The sequence below is a fragment of the Dermacentor albipictus genome, chromosome 6, assembly GCF_038994185.2.
Source record: "Dermacentor albipictus isolate Rhodes 1998 colony chromosome 6, USDA_Dalb.pri_finalv2, whole genome shotgun sequence".
Lineage (NCBI taxonomy): Eukaryota > Metazoa > Arthropoda > Arachnida > Ixodida > Ixodidae > Dermacentor > Dermacentor albipictus.
The window spans coordinates 117,519,570-117,542,196 of record NC_091826.1 but is presented as its reverse complement, the minus strand read 5'-3'; the positions used below and the strand labels follow the sequence as shown (position 1 = coordinate 117,542,196).

Below are 22,627 nucleotides of genomic sequence, written 5' to 3'. Positions count from 1 at the left end.
TGTGAACACGCCCAAATTAGAACACGCCCAAATTTTAACCGAGAATGGAAGATCACTTCTACTCGATGTTATCGAAAGCCTTTCAAGCTGACTCACGCTCTAACGAGGCCATCCTAAAGCGGCAATGCAGCGCCGAGGGAATATCCACGATGTGTTCACAAATGCGCTTCCTTGTTTTGTAATAAATAAATAGCTGATGCCTAAAAGGGCGCAGGTGCCAGAGCAAGCATGTCCATACAAGCAGTCGACGATTCGTTGGCTCCCGTAACCTGATCTTCGCCGGCAGCTCCAGAAATGATGAGAAGCTCCCTCGCGGATCGCAAAACGTGGAGGTGCCGTTATGTTCCGCTTGTGAGTCTTGCGTGCGAGATGCGTTTAGACACGCGTGATTACGTACTCGGCTCACAGGTTGGCAGTTAGCTCCATGGTCGATCTCCAAAATACACGTGTATTTCGCTACTTCAATTTATGGGTGGTTCACGACCCCTGAGAAACAGGGTTTGTTTTGTTTCTTTATTAGAAATGTTCTATCTGCAGAATACTTCACAAGAGAGGCAGTAAGAGACCAGGCATTCTTGCGTTTATTGAATACGGCATGAGCATGATACACCTTTCTGCTGCCCTTTTAGAGCCAATGTAGGGCGACACGATCCCCTCTTCGTGATAGTCACATTCGACATCCATGTCGCTTGCCGAACAGTCTTTTCTTAAAGCGGTGAAAACCAGGGTTTTGAACAAGCATTCAGTTTCACCTGTAAACAACGGAACAGAACACCGAAGGGACTGTAAATGGAGACGGAAGGCGTAGAAAAAAAATTAATATTGTCGAAAGTGGGTTGCGACTTCCTCATAAAATGCATTGTACAATGATGTCCCAACCAAATGCATAGCTGCCAATGTTTTATGGCCAAAAGAACAGAATGGGCCAAGTTTGCTACACTTAACACATTTCAAATTACGCGAAATGTCTGTTGATCATTTTGTGCGACAATTGCCAAATCATGTATTTTCTTCATGATACTGTATGGTTTTCTCTGTTAATCTTTTACTCAGATTTGTAATCATGCACTTTCCTAATATTGTTTATGTACATTCTTCTGTACCACTCCTGCAATGCCCCAATTCATGGTATAGCAGTATTTGCAAATAAATAAATTAACTTTTCTCCACAATTAAACGTTGACTTATTCAGGGCTACATTGTTTCTGACAGGACGTGGTACCAGCACATGGTATGAAATGTGCCCGAGTTTCTATAAAGTGACCTGTTCTCGATAGCATTGGGAATAGGTAATTGGTGCTACGTGCTCCGATTATTATCACTCATTAATTAGTATTCCGCTCTACAGCGCTAAAGGCGCATCAAGGGGCTGCCAAGGATTTCGTCAGCGGATGTACGTGCGTTCGGCGGTGTTGACGTCGCATTGGTTGTGCGTTTGCTGCATTGTATTATGCCATACGGCATGGTGTAACCGATAGATAAATATATCCCTAGCATGGCAGAAACAAAAATAAGGAGACTCCTACTGCCACCACGCGTCTGCCGGTGGAGGTGACCCCCAAATGGCGATGCATGCCCGTCGCCTGTCTCTGGGTCATCGGAGCGCCAACTGTTTACATATACTCGCAGCAAGTATAGCATATACGTATGGTTGACACGCCTTTCTTTTTTTGCGCTATTGCTTCGGCGGGCCATGATAATGTAACTAAAGAGCAACAACGAAGGCACACAAGCTAAAACGTATGCGCCGAAGCATTCGGCAGCGCGACCTCCAATTCTCGCCTATGGACAGTTATTATTGATGTACGACAAGGCCACATACTAGTGCATAAGTCCAGAAATGTTATCTCGAGCGGTATACATGCGCTGTATCGCACGTTCTATATTCACCCGGGCGCTTGCCGTGATGTCTTAATTTCCGCATGTGCAGTTGCGCCTAACAGGGACGTGCCACGAGTATGTGTGCAGACTTCTGAACTCTTGCGAATAAGCTGATAAAGCGCATCCCAGATGAAGTTCTCTCATTTCTTCCGTAATCCGCAGAAACCGTGCAGAAGTGCAATATCAGCTAAATGCACCATTTTAGGAGAGCTAGAGTCATTATAGCATATATACAACAAAAGCTTGTTTTGGGAGCGCTGTCCTGAGGAATCTAAGGAAAGCAAGTATGATATTGTCTCCAATTTGCCATGTCATTTTTCCACCTTGTCATGAGTGAAGTGTGCCCGCAAACGTGGTGCATAGTAGGATCGGGAGCAAATAATAGCACAATGAATGAGTAGAAGACGCGCACATTTAAGGCAACCAGCGCACCGAACACTGCATCCTTCCAGCGTTGCTATTGCAGAATTCCGAGAGTTAGTTGCCGATAGAAAATATCGTGGACACTCTACAAAAAGAAGTTGTGCTGCTCACCGTGCCCCCCGAGGAGTAGGCGTCCGGAAATTGAGTCTCCCCGTTTACCGTACTCGTAAAACACACCGTATCGAAAATGTGCCCATTCATGCATACGAAAGTGCAGGCTGGAAGAAAAAATAAAGTCGTGCAATCAACGCACGCATAAAAGTACACTTTTATTTTCTGCTCTCCGACTCATCTCTATAAATAGCGATACGTACACAGAAACTGCACCACCCTAAAGAAAATTGAAACCTCTTTGACAACACTTGTCTAACTTTAAAGAAAATATTTAGGGCTGAAATGGCACTGAAATATAGGCACTTAAATGTATCTATAAACGTGGTGCTTCGTATGGTCGTGAGCAAAGAATAACGCAACGAATGAGTTGAAGACGCGCGCATTAATGGCAACCAGCGCGTCCAACACTGCATCACTCCAGTGGTGCTATTATAGAATTCCGAGAGTGAGTGGCGGATGGAAAATATCGCGGACACTCTACAAAAAGTAGTTGTACTGCTCACCGTGCATTCCGAGGAGTAGGCGTCCGGAAATTGAGTCTCCCCGTTTACTGTACTCGTAAAACACACCGTATCGAAAATGTGCCCATTCATGCATACGAAAGTGCAGGCTGGAAGAAAAAACAAAGTCGTGCAATCAACGCACGCATAAAAGTACACTTTTATTTTCTGCTCTCCGACGCATCTCCATAAATAGCGATACGTACACAGAAACTGCACCACCCGAAAGAAAATTGAAACCTCTTTGACACTTTTCTAACTTTAAAGAAAATATTTAGGGCTGAAATGGCACTGAAATATAGGCACTGAAATTTACCTATAAACGTGGTGCTTCGTATGGTCGTGAGCAAAGAATAACGCGACGAATGAGTTGAAGATGCGCACATTAATGGCAACCAGCGCGTCCAACACTGCATCACTCCAGTGGTGCTATTATAGAATTCTGAGAGCGAGGAGCGGATGGAAAATATCGCCGACACTCCACAAAAAGAAGTTGTGCTGCTCACTTGTGCATCCCGAGGAGTAGGTGTCCGGAAATTGAGTCTCCCCGTTTACCGTACTCGTAAAACACCCCATAACGGAAATGTGACCATTCATGTATACGAAAGTGTAAGCTGGAAGAAAAAATAAAGTTGTGCAATCAACGCACGCATCAAAGTACACTTCTTTTTTTCTGCTCACCGACGCATGTTCATAAATAGCAATACGTACACAGAAACTGCACCAACCGAAAGAAAAAAATGAAACGTCTCTGACAACACTTGTCTAACTTTAATGAAAATATTTAGGGCTCCAGGAAATGAAGAATAACAGGGAACGAATAAGTAAGCAGAGGAAACGCAAGCGTAAGCTGTGGATACCACTAGAGATCAATCCGCTATATGGCACCCGTTGAAATTTCGCTTTTAACCGTAGACGTGGCCGGGAATATTCTTTTGTGCTATGGGCTCGGCGTTTCTTTTTTTTTTTTTGACAACGCAATGACCTCTCTTTTTACTTTATCATGCACACATTGTGTTGCTCTTAACGAGTCATCTCATTCACATCAGAGCGTTACTTCCCTTGTGATCACATAATCTAGCAAGGTGACTTATACGAACCTTCACGACACCTCAGGGAGGGATTCATGTATTACATGTACGATGAGCCTATATGTGCCTTGACAAAGACGCGTCCACCAGCCGAAACGCTGGCTTCTGCTTTCACCTTGTTATTGTTTAGCTCATCGTATTAAGTTTCCATCTCCCGCATTCCCCATGTTTTCCCTGGTTGTGCAAAGTCAGCGGCATAGAGTGTCACTTGAATGGTGGCAGATGCCAAAACGGGCGTTTTTTTTTTGAGGATGCAAAATTTCCGCACAGAAAGAACACAGAAAAATAACTGGAAGGTTCTTGTCTACAGTATTCACGCAAAGAATAAGGAAGAGCAAGTAGCAACAACACCTAGCTGTAAAGTTAACACACATATTTTCAGCACGTCCGAACGATCGTACTTGTGTCCATTCCTTTCCTCTACATCTGCAGTTAGCCTTTCTGCCTTATTTTCGTTTGTATTCCCGAAGATTCTATTGCGACCGCGTAGGTAGCAGAGCTGTGAATTGCTTGCAAGCGCGAATTGTTCAAAGCATGTTTGATTTGAAGAAGACACCACTGTAGGGTAAATGAGGCATACAATTCCCAAATCCATCGCGTTTAGGCCCACAGCGTTCCCAGAAAACTACGCGGTCAGTTACCAACCCCCTTTCCTCCCTCTCATTGCCGCTGTTCAAAGCTGTAGCAAATGCGAAGACACTATCGGTAGCGGTCAAGGTCGCATGCTTTGCGCGAGGCTAAGAGCGATATTGACACGGCGGCACGACTCACCATTCTGAATAGCTACGCGGTAGCGCTAGTTTTCGGACGCCAAGAGACAAGCAGACGCGACGAGCGAATCATAGCGACTGAGTGTCTCTCGTTAAGAGGGGGAAATTTTTTCCTTTTTATTTGTGCACACAAGGGTTCACTGCTCTTCGAATTCAGCGAAAATATATCGTGTACTTAGGCGCGTTCAAAACTGCGTGCATGCGTGATATTCGAAAAACAAGAGGTGAGGACCACAGAGAATTGACACTATAAAGTGCAGCCTATGACCCGGAAGCACGCAAAACCGCAAAACCCGTTAAGCGCAGACAAATCAGCCGACCTCTTAGGCAAGTAAGGGTATGTCAGCCGTTCTTTTGGCGGCATGGTAGAGTAGCCGCCTGCGTGACTATCTTGCTGAGCTATGTCGAATGCTCTGTTGGTGCAGTCGAAAGTTCAAATCCCCGCCGCCGCTTTTTTTTAGTACGATGGTGTATCTGCATTTGACATTCTCCAGTGCACTACATCTGCAGGCTCGTAGTGACGCCTGACACCCGCGAAAGATGCCGAGAGTGAGGGGGGCTACACTAATCCAGGTGTAACCAAATTAGGAAGACCCACTAAGCTTGAACAAAGACACTCCTTCACCAGAACAGCAATTGGCCTCCCTGGTGTAGTATTCGGCCACAACCTCCCTTACGATATCTACAATTAAACGACGGCCCTCATTCCCCAGCAGCTGCAGAGCACCTGACCAAGGCGGCATTCAGACCTGTAACGCAGCGGAAGGTGTTAAGAATGCTTGGGTCGGGACAGGCCGCCATTTAAAACTGACCCTGTCAACCCTTAACAGCCGAACTCTGTCGAGGGCCGCTAGTTTAGCAGGACCCTTTGAGGAACTGTCCGATGTAATTTCGGATATTATCGGCCTTAGTGAGGTTAGAAGAACTGGTGAGGCTTATACATTGCTAAATAAGGGCCATATCCCCTTCTACAGAGGTATCCGCGATAAAAACCAATACGGGGTAGGATTCCTTATCCTTAAGGACATGGCAGGAAATATTGACGAGTCCTCCAGCATTAATGAGAGGGTAGCTGTAGTGGAGAGGTAAAGAGAAGTAATAAGAGGTATAGATTAAACGCAGGACAAGCCTAGGCTCCGACATCTAGTCACGACGATGCGGAAGCAGATCAGTTTATTGAAGATGTTTAACTAGCGATGAGAAAAGTCTAAACTCGGTGTACAGTAGTAATGGTTGACTTCAGTTCTAAAGTGGGGGAAAGCAGGTGAGTGAACAGGCAATTGTCCGCTAGGACGTCGATTCTAGAAACGCTAGAGTAGAGATGCTGGTAGAATTCACAGAAAGAAATAAGTTGAGAATAATGAACATCCCTTTTCAGGAAACGTAGCAACAGAAACTGGACCTGGAAAAGCCTTAATAGTGAAACTAGAAATGAAATTGATTTCATACTTTCTGCCGATCAAACATAGTGCAGGGTGAAGAAGAGATAGGTAGGGTAAAGCACAGTGATCATAGGATTAATTTCACTTTGAATAGAGAAACAGTAAAATTGGTCAAGAAGAAACAGGTCAACTTAGAAGCAACAAGGGTAAACGCAGGCAAATTTAGGCTCGTACATGCAAACAAATATGCAGCCTTAGAACAGAGAGATGACGGTGACATAGACGTAATGCTTGAAACCGTAAAGAGGCTAGCTTGAGATGCCGCAATTGAAGTGGGAGGCATGGCGGCAAAGCATCCAGTAGGCAAGTTCTCCCATGTAACACAGCACCTAATAAAGAAACTACACGGAAAGAAAGTGCCCAATTGATATTCGCCATTATAACGCGAAAAAGACTGAAGAGGCCGTAAAAAAAGGACGCAGCCCGAAATGAGTGAGAAGGAAACTTGGCATACGACAAACCAAGGTGTATGCACTGAAAGATAAGCAGGGTAATATCATCAGCAATCTCGAATGTGTGATAAAAGCAGCCACAGATTTCTCTACTGAGCTGTACAGTACCCAGAGGAACCGGGAGTACTCAATTTGAAAGAATAATAAACAGGATACAGAAACTCCTCCTATAAATAAAGATGAGGTCAGAAGGGCCTTGAAAGATATCAAACAGGGAAAAGCGGCAGAAGAAGACGGCATAACACTCGCTTTAATCAAAGATGGAGAAGATATAATGCTAGATAACTGGCGGCTCTCTATAGGAAGTGTCTACCGACTGCAAGGGTCCCAGAAAGGAATGTTCGAGGAGGCTTCCGCCTCCTCGGACATACGCCACCACTTACTCCCGCACCTTTGGACCTTCTGTTCCCTATGGCACCCGCCATGAACCAACTGCCGCTGATGCTCCTGCTCCGAACCTTCGCCACAGCCGCTCGCCCTCACCTCGACGCCGTCAGTCCCGTTCGCCCCAACCCCGCCGCTTCTCTTCGCCGCCTATCACCTCCCGGGCCCAGCCGGAAAACAAGGCACCGCAGCTTCTTGAGGCGAAGCTGCGTTGTCGACACTGCCCTCAAATCCTCTGCTCACGTTAAACACGAACCAAAAGCTTCTTGATGTTGACGTTGATGGATATCCTGTCACGGCACTCATCGACACAGGGTCACATCTTTCTATTATGAGTGCTATTATGAGTCGCACTGTACCCCCATCATTCCCGACGACGCATGCGCTCCCCCAACTCCTCCAACGGCGCTGGCCACCTTGGTCTGTGCCGGTGTCCTGCGTCAGCGAAATCCCTCTATCTTCTCCGGCACAGATGACAAAGACGTTGAAGATTGGATCTCCTCTTATGAGCGAGTGAGTGCCGATAACCAGTGGGACGATGTTACCAAGTTGAGAAACGTCGCATTCTATCTTACGGACGTTGCTAAACTATGGTTTCTAAACCATGAAGCCGACCACACTGTGTGGTTCGTCTTCAAGACCAGCTTTACCCAAGTTTTTGGTCGGCCAGCAGTACGAAAGTTTCGTGCAGAACAACGTTTGCACACATGATCCCAAGAGGCCGGAGAGAACTTCACGAGCTACATTGAGGACATTGTAGACCTTTGCAAACGGGTGAACATGTCAATATCAGAGGAGGACAAGATCAAACATATTGTTACGAGGTGAAACAAAGTCACACGTATATTTACAAGATATTAAACAATAATTGCAGCAGCTGACAACATGGTAGACAGCGCGCGATGTCCAGAGCCTCTTCTTCCGACAAGGCTTCAAACATCTTCTTCGTCAGCGTGTCACATGACCCCCGGCGGCTGAAGCACCGGCTCGGTGCTGGTTAGGAGGCGGGCGAATGATACAACTTAAGACGCGCGACGTGGACCACGTCGGAGCGTTGATGAGCCACGGTTGGCCCAAGAGGGGTGATTTCGTACGTGACATCAGTTACTTGACCCAAGACACGGTAATGGCCAGAGTAGCGTGAAAGTAGCTTTTCCGAGAGGCCAAGGAGTCGCGATGGCGACCAAAGAAGAACTAGGGCGCCCGGTGTGTAATTGAAGTCACGATGGCGGGCGTCATATAAGCGCCTCTGGTTGTCCTGCTACTCCACAAGTCGACGTCGGGCAATATGGCGTGCTTCTTGTGCTTTGAGGATGGCTTCAAGGGCTTACTCGGATGTGAAATTCAGACTAGCTGGCAGAACGGCGTCCAAAGGTAACGTAGGGTCGCGGCCAAACAATAGGAAGAATGGAGAGAAGCCTGCGGTATCTTGGCGAGACGAATTATACGCGAAAGTAACGAACGGCAGTGCAACTTCCCAGTCGCGATGGTCATCGGAGACAAACATGGACATCATTTCAGTAAGGCTGCGGTTAAGGCGCTCGGTTAGACCGTTTGTTTAGGGATGGTAAGCAGTAGCAAGTCGCGCACGAGTACAGAATGTGCCGAAAGTTGAAAACTTCAGAAAGAAAGTAGCTACCTCGGTCGGTGAGGAGCTGTCGAGGGGTGCCGTGGTGAAAGATGACGTTTTCTAGGATGAAGTACGCGACATCGGTTGCACAGCTTGTCGGAAGAGCCCGTGTGATTGCATATCGGGTGGCGTAGTCTGTTGCTTCAGCAATCCACTTGTTTCCCGAAGCAGACGCAAGAATAGGGCCTAAAAGTTCAACACATACACGGAAAAATAGTTCTGATGGTGCGTCAAGTGGTTGAAGGCGACCAGCAGGGCGTGTGGTCGGTTTTTTGCGTCGTTGACAAAGATCACACGCAGCGACATAACCGCAGACGTTACGGTATAGACCAGGCCGAAAGAAGCGCCGGCGAACGCAGTCCTAAGTCCGTGACACACCATGGTGACCTGCAATCAGTACATCATGAAGCTGTGCGAGAAACGTCTGACGCAGATGGTCAGGCACAACGAAGATTCGGGCAGGGCCGGCCGGGCTCATGTTTGTACAATATACCATCTTGAAGTTCAAATATGCGAACGGAAGGATTAGGAGTCGTTGAAGTGAGCCGTTGAATAAGGTGTTGCAAGGAGGCGTCCCGACGTTGTTCGATTCCAATGTCACGAAAAGCAGCCAGAGAGAGAACGGTGACAGGTATGCCGGCCGCAGAAACATCAGGAGGGTCGACAGGATGGCGCGATAAGCAGTCCGCATCTTGATGTAACCGGCCGGTCTTGTATACAACTGAATTGTTGTATTCTTGAAGGCGCAGAGCCCAGCGGCCAAGGTGGCCTGAAGGATCTTGGAGGGACGAAAGCCAACACAGAGCGTGGTGATCAGTGATGACTGTGAATGGGCGGCCGTACAAATACGGGCGGAATTTACCCACTACCCAAACGAGAGCCAGACTCTCGCGTTCGGTGATAGAATAATTGCTCTACGAAGAGTAAAGTAGGCGGCTGGCGTAGGCAATAACACGTTCTCGCCCTTAGAGTTTCCGTGCCGAGATAGCTCCAATACCGTGGCCACTGGCATCGGTACGGACTTCTGTTGGAGCTGACGCATCAAAGTGAGCGAGAATGGGCGGGGACGTAAGCAGACCAATCAGCTCGGTTAAAGCACCAGCTTGCTCAGGGCCTCAAATGAATGCAGCGTCTTTCTTGAGGAGCTGATTGTGAGGGCGCGCAACGTTCGCAAATTTTCAGACAAACCGACGGAAGTAGGAGCAAAGGCCCAAAAAGATGCGAACATCCTTGGCGCATGTTGGCACGGGAGAGTCTTTGACTGCCCGTATTTTATTGTGATCAACGCGTACACGAGAAGAATCGACGAGATGCCCGAGCACAGAAATTTTGCGACGACAGAAGTGGCACTTGGACGAATTTAGTTGTAGCCCCGCCATATGGAAAACAGATGGGATCGTGGACAGGTGCTCGAGGTGTGCCGCAAAAGTCGGAGAAAAAACGATCATGTCGTCCAGGTAACAGAGGCAGATGGACCACTTGAAACCGTGTAGGAGGGCGTCTATCATTCGTTCAAATGTGGCTGGGGCATTACATAAACCGAAAGGCATCCCTTTGAACTGATACAGGCCATCGGGATTAATAAACGCTGTCTTCTCGCGGTCCATGTCATCGACGGCGATTTTCCAGTAGCCGGAGCAAAGCCCGATTGACGAAAAATATAGTGCTTCGTGCAGGCAATCCAGGGGATCGTCAATGCGTGGTAGCGGATAGACGTCTTCCTTTCTTACCTTGTTGAGGTGTCGATATACGACGCAAAATCGCAAACTGTTGTCCTTCTTTTTAACTAATACAACAGGGGATGCCCATTGGCTGCAAGAAAGTTCGATGATATCTCGAGAAAGCATATTGTCAACTTCGTGTTGGATGATATGTCGCTCAGTAGGCGAGACGCCGTAGGTTCGCCGATGGATCGGGCTCGCATCACCGGTGTTTATGCGAAGTTTTGCGACAGATATTTGTCCTAGAGTGCATTCTCCTAGGTCGAATATGTCCCTGTATGAGGCAAGGAGGCAACGTAGTTCTTCAGTACGCTGGGGAGGAAGGTCGGGAGCAATCATTTTTGTTAGGTCATTCAAGTCTGAAGGAACAGGGGGCGAAGCAGGACTTGAACACGAGGAGCTGTCACAAGTCAACGCCGAAATGTGGTAGTCTCTGGCTGGCGTTATGTGTGCCAGGGATATTCCGCGCGGTAGTACTTATGTACAGAGTCCAAAGTTCACGAGGGGATGGCCGGACGTGTTGTCCGAAACGGCAACGACACTGTCAGGGAAAGAGGCGTTATGCGAGAGCAGGACATCCGGATTTGGAGATACGTTGTAGTCACCGTCTGGTACAGGTGGAACGGGGGAGACACCTAGAAAGACTGAAAGCTGAACTAGTTGGTAAGGATTCATAATGCAAAAAAAGAGGTGAGGCGTGCAGACAGGATGCAAGAGTAGAGAAGTGAACAACACGAACGCAAGCTTCCATGAAGCTTGCGCATGCGGCCATACACGACACTAGACACTAGATACGGGACTAGATACACGACATATTTCTGTGAATTAGAACAGCACTTAAAAGTTGGGTAAAAAAAAGTAAGAAAAAGGGAAAATGTTTCGCGCTTACCGAGATACGCGATGTATACGCAGACACCTAAATAATTCGCAATGTGCTTTTACCCTTGCAAAGGGTGCACCGCCGTAGATGGCGTTGTACTGAGTCAAAGATACCGCATGGTACGTATTTGGAATACGGAGCTGGTTTTCTAGGAATAAACAGCGCTTGCGCAAGGCGATGGTGCCCGGCAGGCAGTTGGAGCCGTGTCAACGAGAACAGAGAATCAGTCCCACAGTAGGTAAAATTAATGTTACGGTGGTAAGTAGCTCCAAACGACCAAAATCAACCATATTGAACCGTAGACCACACCGTCTCCAATTTTTACCCCCTGGCCTCTCTGTCAAGAGAAGGCTCAGCCAGGTGTCAAGGACAAGGTCAACGCATTCAAAAGAACGCCGACGTATTTGCGCGTTAAATGCGATACTATTAAGATATCACAAGAGTGAGTAATGAATACGAAAGCGGAGACGAAAAGATACAGAGTACACGGATGTAATCAAAATTTACCCAACGAATCATTATAACCCCCATTTTTGCCTCGTGTTCGTCGGCCTTGTCTTCTTCAGCGTATACAAGTGGTTGGCACTACGTTTTTCTTCGTCTTTTGCTGCCGGCGCTATTCGAAAGGAGGTACAGGCCGTTCGATATTCGACAATTTTCCGAAGTCAGCAGGTTGTGCTACCGCTTTAATGGCGATAGGGCGGTGACGCAGGCGTTGGCTATGAGATTTACGCCAGCGATGTGCTTCCTTCGTGGCGGTTCATGAAAGCGTTAAGAAGGCGCAGCGGCAGCATAACCGGGCAAATGCTATGCTCGTGTATATGCGGAACGTTTGGGAGCCCTGCTGTCATGACGCACAAGCGGGCATGTCACGTGGTATTTAGTTCCGTATTATCCGGGCATCCTCAGGAAGGGGAAAACACTAATACGTCTTTAATTCAATGGGACGGGTCTAATAATATAGGTCTGTCTTTTAGGTCTTGATTTAAAGTTATGATGATGATGTTATTACCTCCTTGCAGGTTCTTTTCAATAGTTAATAAACAAGTCCTGCCTCTCCACAGTAAATGAAATTAAATTAAGTTTCATGCTTTACGCGTAAAAGCCACCATCTGATAATAAGGCACGCCGAAGTGGGGGTCTCCTGAAGAATTCCAACAACCTGGGAACACTTATATCTATACAGAGGGTTGTTTTGGTATTTCTCCCGCAACAAAACGTGGCAGACGATGCTGGGGTGCAAGAACACCGTACGATGATGTGCTAACCAAATGCATAGTTGCCGATGTTTATGGAAATAAAAAAGATGGGCTAAGTTTTGTACACATAACTTTTGCACCACAATTAAACGCTGGCTTATTGGTGGTTATATTGTTTCCGACGGGACGAACAGGGCGCCAGAACGCGGTATGAAATGTGCCCGAGTTTCTATGAAGAGACCTGGAATTGACAGCATTTGGGAAAGGTAATTGGTGTTAGATGCTCTAATTATTATTATTCATGATTAGTTAGTATTCCGCTCTACAACGCGAAAGGCGCTTCAAGGGGCTGCCAAGGATTTCGTCATTGGATGTATGTGGGTTCGGCGATGTTCATTGTGCTTTGGTTGCGAGTTTGCTGCATTGTATTATGATGTACTGCATGGCGTCTCATATATGCTAAACATGTCCCTAGCATGGCAGAAACAAAAAAAAGGAGACTCCTACTGCCACCACGCGTCTGCCGGTGGGGGTGACTCCCAAATGGCGATGCACGCCCGTCGCCTGTCTCTGGGTGATCGGAACGCCAACTGGTTACATATACTCGCAGCAAGTATAGCATGTACGTATGGTTGACACGCCTTTCTTTTTTGCGCTATAGCTTCGGCCCACCATTATAAGGTGACTAAAAAAGAAACAATGAAGGGAGACGTTCTAAAATGTTTGCGCCGAATCATTCGGCAGGACGACCACCACTTCTCGTCTTTTGGACAGTTATTACTCATGCACGACATCACAAGGCCGCACACCAGTGCATCAGTCCAGGAATATTATGTCTAACGGTATACGCGCGCTCTGCCGCACGTTCTATATTCACCCGGGCGTTCGCCGTGATATTTTAATGTCCACATGTGGCGTTGTCCCTAAGAGGGACGCGCAACGAGTATGTGTGCAGACTACCAAACTTTTGTGAATAACCTGATTATGCGCATCCCAGACGAAGTTCTCTAATTTTTTCCGTTATCCGCAGAAACGGTGCAGCTGTGTAATATTACCTTATAGGACCATTTCAGAAGAGCTAGAGTCATTATTGCGCATATAGAACAATAGTTTCTTTTGGACTCTTAGAAAGGCAAATATGACAATGTCTCTAATTTGCCATGTCATTTTTCCAACTGGTAACGGGTGAAATGTGCCTATAAACATGGTGCGTCGTATGGTCAGGAGCAAAAAATAACGCAAAGAATGAACAGAATTAACCCACATTAAGGGCAACCAGCGCGCTGAACACTGCATCACTTCATTGTTGCTATTGTCGAATTCCGAGAGTGAGTTGCGGAGGGAATATATCGCAGACACTCCACAAAAAAAAAAAATTGTGCAGCTCACCGTGCCCACAGATGAGAAGGTCTCCGGAAATTGAGTCTCCCCGTTTACCGTATTCGTCGAAAACACCGTACCGAAAATGGGCCCATTCGTGCATACGAAAGTGTAGGCTGGAAGAAAAAAATAAACTCCTGGAAATAACGCACGCATAAAAGCACACTTTCTCTCTGCTCTCCCACGCCTGTTTATAGATACCAATACGTACACAGATACTGCACCGCCCGAAAGCAAAATTAAAACCTCTTTGACAACTCTTGTCTAACTTTAACGAAAATATTTATGCTCCAGGAAATGAATAACAGGGAACGAACAAGTGAGCAGAGTAAACGCAAGCGTAAGCTGTGGATACCACGAGAGATCAATGCGCTATATGGCGCCCGTTGAAATTTCGCTGTTAGCCGCATAAATAGTCGGGAATATTTTTGTGGGTTATTGCCTCGGCGTTTATTTGACCACGCAACCATCTCTCTTTTTATTTTATCATGCACCACTTTTTGTTGCTCTTAACGAGTCATCTCATTCACATCAGAGCACCACTTCCCTTTCGGTCAAATATTCTAGCAAGGTGGCTTATACGAACGTTCACTACACCTCAGGCAGGGTTTCATGCAATGCGTGTGGGATGAGCCTACATGTGTCGTGACAAAGACAAGCTGACTAGCCATAACGTTGGCTGCATCTCTCACCTTGTTCTCGTTTAGCTCATCGTCATAAATTTCCATCACCCCCATTCCCCGTAGTATTTATTCCCTGAAGCGTTGAATGGTGGTAGATGCTAAAACTGGCTTTCTTTCAGGATACGAAATTTCCGCACAACAGGAACAGAGAAAAATAATGGGACGGTTCTTGTTTACAGTATTCACGCAAAGAATAAGAAAAAAGCAAGTAGCAACAACACCTAGTTGCAAAGTTAACACACAGATTTTCAGCCCGGCAGAACGATCGTATAGGCGTCCATCCGTTTCGTCTACATCTGCAGTTGGCCTTTCTTGCTTATTTTCGTTTGTATTCACAAGAATTGTATTGCTACAGCGGTGACAGCAGAGCCGTGAATTGCTTACATGTGCGACATGTTAATGCCAGGTCCGACAGTTCAAAGAAGGCACCACTGCAGGTTAAGTGAGGCATACAATTCAGAACTCTCTAGCATTTTGGCCCACAAAGTTCCCAGAAAAACTATGGGGTCATTCAACCTGCCCCCCCCCCCCCCCCCCCCGCGCAGTGCCATTTACTTCGTCTCATTCATCATCAGCCTGGTTACGCCCACTGCAGGGCAAAGGCCTCTCCCATAATTCTCCAACAACCCCGGTCATGTACTAATTGTGGCCATGCCGTCCCTGCAAACTTCTTAATCTCATCCGCCCACCTAACTTTCTGCCGCCCCCTGCTACACTTCCCTTGCCTTGGGATCCAGTCCGTAACCCTTAATGACCATCGGTTATCCTCCCTCCTCATTACATGTCCTGCCCATGCCCATTTCTTTTTCTTGATTTCAACTAAGATGTCATTAACTCGCGTTTGTTCCCTCACTCAATCTGCTCTTTTCTTATCCCTTAACGTTACACCTATCATTCTTCTTTCCATAGCTCGTTGCGTCGTCCTCAACTTGAGTAGAACCCTTTTCGTAAGCCGCCAGGTTTGTGCACCGTAGGTGACTACTGGTAAGACGCAGCTATTATACACTTTCCTCTTGAGGGATAATGGCAACCTGCTGTTCATGATCTGAGAATGCCTGCCAAACGCACCCCAGCCCCTTCTTATTCTTTTGATTATTTCTGTCTCATGATCCGGATCTGCCGTCACTACCTGCCCTAAGTAGATGTATTCCTTTACTACTTCCAGTGCCTCTCTGCCTATTGTAAATTGCTGTTCTCGTCCGAGACTGTTAAACATTACTTTAGTTTTCTGGAGATTAATTTTAAAACCCACTCTTCTGCTTTGCCTCTCCAGGTCAGTAAGCATGCATTGCAATTGGTCCCCTGAGTTACTAAGCAAGGCAATATCATCAGCGAATCGCAAGTTACTAAGGTATTCTCCATCAACTTTTATCCCCAATTCTTCCCAATCCAGGTCTCTGAATACCTCCTGTAAACACGCTGTGAATAGCATTGGAGAGATCGTATCTCCCTGTCTGACGCCTTTCTTTATTGGGATTTTGTTACTTTCTTTATGGAGGACTACGGTGGCTGTGGAGCCGCTATAGATATCTTTCAGTATTTTACATACGGCTCGTCTACACCCTGATTCCGTAATGCCTCCATGACTGCTGAGGTTTCGACAGAATCAAATGCTTTCTCGTAATCAATGAAACCTATATATAAGGGTTGGTTATATTCCGCACATTTCTCTTTCACCTGATTGATAGTGTGAATATGATCTATTGTTGAGTAGCCTTTACGGAATCCTACCTGGTCCATTGCTTGACAAAAGTCTAAGGTGTCCCTGATTCTATTTGCGATTCCCTTAGTAAATAGTTTGTAGGCAACGGACAGTAAGCTGATCGGTCTATAATTTTTCAAGTCTTTGGCGTCCCCTTTCTTATGGATTAGGATTATGCTAGCGTTTTTCCAATATTCCGGTACGCTCGACGTTATGAGCCATTGCGTATACAGGGTGGCCAGTTTCTCTAGAACAATCTGCCCACCATCCTTCAACAAATCTGCTGTTACCTGATCCTTCCCAGCTGCCTTCCTCCTTTGCCTATATCCCAAGGCTTTCTTTACTTCTTCCGGCATTACTTGTGGGATTTCGAATTTTTCTAGACTACTTTCTCTTCCATTATCGTCGTGGGTGCCACTGGTACTGTATAAATCTCTATAGAACTCCTCAGCCACTTGAACTATCTCATCCATATTAGTTATGATATTGCCGGCTTTGTCTCTTAACGCATACATCTGATTCTTGCCTATTCCTAGTTTCTTCTTCACTGTTTTTAGGCTTCCTCCGTTCCTGAGAGCATGTTCAATTCTATCCATATTATACTTCCTGATTTCAGCTGTCTTACGCTTGTTGATTAACTTCGAAAGTTCTGCCAGTTCTATTCTAGCTCTAGGGTTAGAGGCTTTCATACATTAGCGTTTCTTGATCAGATCTTTCGTCTCCTGTGATAGTTTACTGGTATCCTGTCTAACGGAGTTGCCACCGACTTCCATTGCACACTCCTTAAGGATGCCCACAAGATTGTCGTTCATTGCTTCAACACTAAGGTCCTCTTCCTGAGTTAAAGCCAAATACCTGTTCTGTAGCTTGATCTGGAATTCCTCTATTTTCCCTCTTACCGCTAACTCATTGATCGGCTTCTTATGTACCAGTTTCTTCCGTTCCCTTCTCAGGTCTAGGCTAAGTCGAGTTCTTACTACCGAGTTCTCATTACCTCTAGTTTAACTGCTGTCCAAAGCTGTAGCAAGGCTGAAGACACTATTGGAGCGGTCAAGGTCGCCTGCTTTGCGCGAAACTCAGAGCGGTATTGATACGGCGGCACCACTCACCATACTGAATAGCTACCAGGAAGCGCTAGTTTTCGGGTGCCAAGGTACAAGCAGACGCGACGAGCGGATCATAGCGACTCGGCGCCTCTCGGTAAGCGCTGAAAACTTTCCCCATTTTATTTTTACACACAAGTGTTAAGTGGAGTTCAAATTCAACGAAAATATATCGTGTACCTGGGCTCGTTCAAGACCACGTGCAAGCGTCAGATTCGGGAGACCAGAGACTAGGACCACGAAGAATTGACACTATATCCTGCATCCTATTACCCGCAATCCCGCAAAACCGCAAAAGTGCCAAAGAGCAGGCAAATCAGCGGATCTCTTAGGCGCGTAGGGGCATGTGGGCCACGCCTTTCGGCCACAAGGTAGCCTAGCTGCCTGCGGGTTTATCGTATTCAGCTATGCCGAATGCCCTGTCGCGGTAGTCGGAAGTTCAAATCCACCCCCTCTCCCCCGTGTTTTTTGTCATTTTTTACGATGGTGTATCTCCATTTGATATTCTCCAGTGCACAACATCTGCAAGCTTGGACTGACGCCTGACAACAGCAAAACATTCCGAGAGCGAGGGGGCTATACTAATCCAGGTACAACCATATAAGGAAGGTCCACTAATATTGAACACCGACACTCCCTCAAGAGATCAGGAATTGTCCTCCCTGGTGTAGTATTCGACCGCAGCCTCTCTGACGATATCTACAATTAAAACATGGCCTTAGTCCCCAGCAGCACCGGAGCATCTGACCAAGGCGGCGGGCAGACCTCTAACGCAACAGAGGGTGCTAAGAATTTCTGGGTCCGGACATGCTGTCAGTGGAAGCTGACCCAGTCAACATCGAACAGTCAAACTCTCCCGAGCAGAGTTGCTTAGCAGGACGCTTTGAGGAACGATCAGACGTTGTTTGCGATATTGTAAGCCTTAGTAAGATTTGTAGATTTGGGTATGTGCCAGGCGATGAGAATGACGCTGAAGTGGCGCGCGAGTGGAAAAACAGAGACGACAACGACGTCGCGTTGACTCCTCTCATAAAAGTGCTTTTACACGTCCTCTACGCCGACTTTCCCGTCTCCTAATTGGCTGCGACAATATTGTCTCCAATTTGCCATGTCATTTTTCCGCATTGTCGTGAGTTAAGTGTGCCCGCAAACGTGGTGCATAGTAGTGTCACGTGGTGTTGACGTTAGGAACACAGTAGCAATACTGTGATATGGTACGTCCACACTAGCGACAAAAACGCGCGCGACACAACGCGCGCGGCGAGCGGCGCTGTCGCGCGCGGCAAGATTCACGAAAAGCGGCAGCAACGCGCGGCAAACGCGCGAATGGGTGCGAGACCCATTTTTCGCGGCAGACGCGAAACGTCCACCAATCAGAAGCGAGCCGCTTTACGAGCCGCGCTGTTGTGGCGCCACCTGTCGCATAAGCAAAGAATCATAATCTATGGGCTCTGAGACTGAACAGTGACACGCGCGCCGTAAAATCTCAGAGGCCATTTCCAGTCAAGGGGGCTGTTTTTGTTAAGCCTTACCACACCGCCACTGAGGCGTCGACGAAGAATTCGCCTCGCAATGGAGGCGTTTTTGGAAACCGTTCGCGGATATGCGTACCCCTATGATAAATCGAGCGTCGGACAAGGAGCTGCGCGCCAACCGCTGGCACATTATGGACAGCAGTTTGGCATGACAGGTGAGTAATTGGTGAAGGTGGGGAAGCAGAGTGCGCGCCTTGCCCTCAGTGTCCCTGTACCGCACTCAAAACTTTCTCGTCCGCTGTCTGGCACGTCGGCGTCGCACAAGAACAAACAAGTATTATAGTGTTCACAGTCACCAGTAGCTCCTCGTCCGTATCCGACATGCCTGAGCGTGGCCGGCAGTGGCGCAAAAAAACACAGACACTTCCGATGGAAGACGAAATGAGCAGAACGGAGAGCGCGTTGTCGCGAGAAATATCGAATGGAACGAGACAACGCGGGACTCCACGGGACGCTGCCGCGTGCCGCAAAACGCGACTGTGGACTTGCCAGCACGCGTCTGCCGCGCGGTCGCTTGCCGCGTGCGGCGTGTCGCGCGCGTTTTTGTCGCTAGTGTGGGCGTACCAATAGACAAAACTAACTTTTGTTGGGCGAACCTGTGCCCACAAAACAGGCTACACTTATAGCACAACGATAGAGGCGAACACGGTCGGCGATCGTCGAAAATCTGATCAGCGGTTCAAGCGCGTCGGCTTTTATACACAATCGTCGAATGTTCCAGACTAATCGTTGGGACCCGCGTGCCTTCCATAAAGTTCTACATCATTCGCGTCAGGCGAATAAATCAGATAACACAAGGTTCGGCAACAACAGACTGCGGATAGAAGCATCGATAACTTAAACTTCGGATACATGCAAGCGCGTCCCGCGCTGTGCGATAAGATTTGTTAGGCGGTGAAACCTGGTCGCCCGATAAATATAAATACACGTGTCAATACCCCCCTCTTAAAAAGCATCGTCCCGATGCTACAAAGAGAGCGAAACACAAAGGGACACTTATTAAACATAAGTAACAAAACAACGAAAAGAAATAAAGTCCAAAGGTCAGTTACGCAAAGTCCCAAAGTTCGTCAACGCTGGTGGTATGGCTTGAGCCGCACAACGTGGACAATTTCAGGTCGTGAGCGGCGCCGCTGTGATAGCGAAATGCCGTCTGGCACGACCTCGTAGTCCAGTGCACCAATATGTCGGATGATCTTGTACGGTCCAAAATAGCGACGCAAAAGCTTCTCGCTCAGTCCGCGTCGGCGTATAGGGGTCCAAACCCAAACACCGTCACCGGGCTGGTACTCGACAAAGCGTCGTCGGAGGTTGTAGTGTTGGCTGTCGGTCCTCTGCTGGTTCTTGATCCGCAGGCGGGCGAGCTGTCGGGCTTCTTCGGCGCGCTGGAGATAGCTAGCGACGTCGAGATTTTCCTCGTCAGTGACGTGGGGCAGCATGGCGTCGAGCGTCGTCGTCGGATTCCTGCCGTAAACCAGCTTAAACGGCGTGATCCGTGTTGTTTCTTGCACCGCCGTGTTGTAAGCAAATGTCACGTACGGCAGGACGGCATCCCACGTCTTGTGTTCGACGTCCACGTACATCGCTAGCATGTCGGCGAGGGTCTTATTCAGCCGCTCCGTAAGACCATTCGTCTGCGGGTGGTAGGCCGTTGTCCTCCTGTGGGTTGTCTGACTGTATTTCAGAATGGCTTGGGTGAGCTCCGCTGTAGAGGCCGTTCCTCTGTCGGTGATGAGGACTTCTGGGGCACCATGTCGCAGCAGGTTGTTTTCGACAAAGAATTTCGCCACTTCGGCTGCGCTACCTTTCGGCAGTGCTTTAGTTTCAGCGAAGCGGGTGAGGTAGTCCGTCGCCACGACGATCCACTTATTTCCGGTTGTTGACGTCGGAAAGGGTCCCAACAAGTCCATCCCGATCTGCTGGAATGGTCGGCAAGGAGGCTCGATTGGCTGTAGTAATCCGGCTGGCCTTGTCGGCGGTGTCTTGCGTCGCTGACAGTCTCGGCATGTTCTGACATAACGGGCGGCGTCGGCGGTCAGGTGCGGCCAATAATACTTTTCTTGTATCCTTGATAGTGTCCGGGAAAATCTTAGGTGTCCAGCGGTCGGATCGTCATGTAGGGCGTGCAATACTTCTGGACGAAGTCCTGACGGGACAACAAGAAGGTAGTTGGCGCGGACTAGGGAGAAGTTCTTCTTCACGAGTAGATTGTTTTGAAGCGTGAAGGAAGATAATCCGCGCTTAAATGTTCTGGGGACAACGTCGGTGTGCCCTTCCAAATATTCGACGAGGCCTTTTAGCTCCGCGTCTGCCCGTTGCTGTGCAGCGAAGTCTTCCGAGCTTATCATTCCGAGGAAGGCGTCGTCATTCTCGTCGTCTTGCGGCGGCGGGTCAATGGGGGCGCGTGATAGGCAATCGGCATCGGAGTGTTTTCGTCCGGACCTGTAGGTGACAGAGATGTCGTATTCTTGTAGTCTGAGGCTCCACCGCGCGAGTCGTCCTGAAGGATCCTTTATATTCGCTAGCCAACACAAGGCGTGATGGTCACTGACGACTTTGAATGGCCTGCCAGAAAGATAAGAGCGAAATTTAGCTGTAGCCCAAACGATGGCGAGGCATTCCTTTTCGGTCGTAGAATAGTTGCCTTCCGCTTTTGACAGCGACCGGCTAGCGTAAGGTATCACCTGTTCGACTCCGTTTCTCCTCTGGACTAGAACGGCACCGAGGCCTAGGCTACTGGCGTCAGTATGGATTTCTGTATCGGCGTACTCGTCGAAGTGCGCAAGTACCGGCGGCGACTGCATGCGTCGTTTGAGTTCTTCAAATGCGTCGGCCTGCGGCGTTTCCCGCTTGAACTCCACATCACATTTAGTTAGACGTGTCAACGGCTCGGCGATGCGTGAAAAGTCCTTGACAAAGCGCCTGTAGTAGGCACACATGCCAAGGAATCTACGCACTGCCTTCTTGTTGATGGGTTGTGGGAACTGTGCGATTGCAGCTGTCTTTTGCGGGTCTGGACGGACACCAGATTTGCTGATTACGTGGCCTAGGAACAGAAGCTCATCGTAAGCGAAGCGGAATTTTTCCGGCTTCAAAGAAAGCCCTGACGACTTGATGGCTTCTAGTACTGTCGCAAGCCGCTTGAGGTGATCGTCCAAATTTCCGGCGAAGACGACGACGTCATCCAAGTAAACGAGGCAGGTCTGCCACTTCAATCCTGCTACCACCGTGTCCATGACGCGCTGAAACGTTGCAGGCGCCGAGCAAAGTCCGAATGGCATGACCTTGAACTCGTAGAGGCCGTCTCGCGTGATGAAGGCAGTCTTTTCGCGATCTCTCTCGTCGACTTCTATTTGCCAGTAGCCAGACTTGAGGTCCATCGACGAGAAGTATTTAGCGTTGCAGAGCCGATCCAATGCGTCGTCTATCCGTGGAAGGGGGTACACATCCTTCTTCGTGATCTTGTTCAGTCGACGATAATCGACGCAGAAGCGTAGGTGTCCGTCCTTTTTCTTTACCAGGACTACAGGAGAGGCTCACGGGCTTTTCGACGGCTGGATGATGTCGTCGCGCAGCGTTTCGTCGACTTGTTGCCTAATAGCTTCACGTTCTCGCGTCGAAACTCGGTAAGGGCTCTGGCGGAGTGGTCGAGCGCTCTCTTCGGTTATTATGCGAAGATTTGCAACTGGTGTTTGTCGAATCCTCGATGACGTCGAAAAGCCGTCTTTGTATCGTCG

At 48.0% G+C, this 22,627-nt stretch overlaps 1 protein-coding gene across 11 annotated transcripts in view; it reads right to left on the bottom strand.

Annotated features, from left to right (window-relative positions):
• Nucleotides 1–563: 563 nt before the first annotated feature.
• Nucleotides 564–22,627, bottom strand: part of LOC135916263 (uncharacterized) — a 303,600-nt gene continuing 281,536 nt past the window's right edge. For 10 of the 11 annotated variants that reach the window (XM_070520992.1, XM_070520999.1, XM_070521000.1 and 7 more), the window contains 5 exons: nt 13,877–13,983; nt 3,425–3,532; nt 2,922–3,028; nt 2,416–2,522; nt 564–752 (listed from right to left, as the gene is read on the bottom strand). In XM_070520992.1, the coding sequence (XP_070377093.1) occupies nt 13,921–13,983 (63 nt within the window). In that variant the 3' untranslated portion in view covers nt 564–752; nt 2,416–2,522; nt 2,922–3,028; nt 3,425–3,532; nt 13,877–13,920. The remainder of the gene's footprint in view (nt 753–2,415; nt 2,523–2,921; nt 3,029–3,424; nt 3,533–13,876; nt 13,984–22,627) is intronic. The other variant, XM_070520997.1, reaches the window with a different exon arrangement.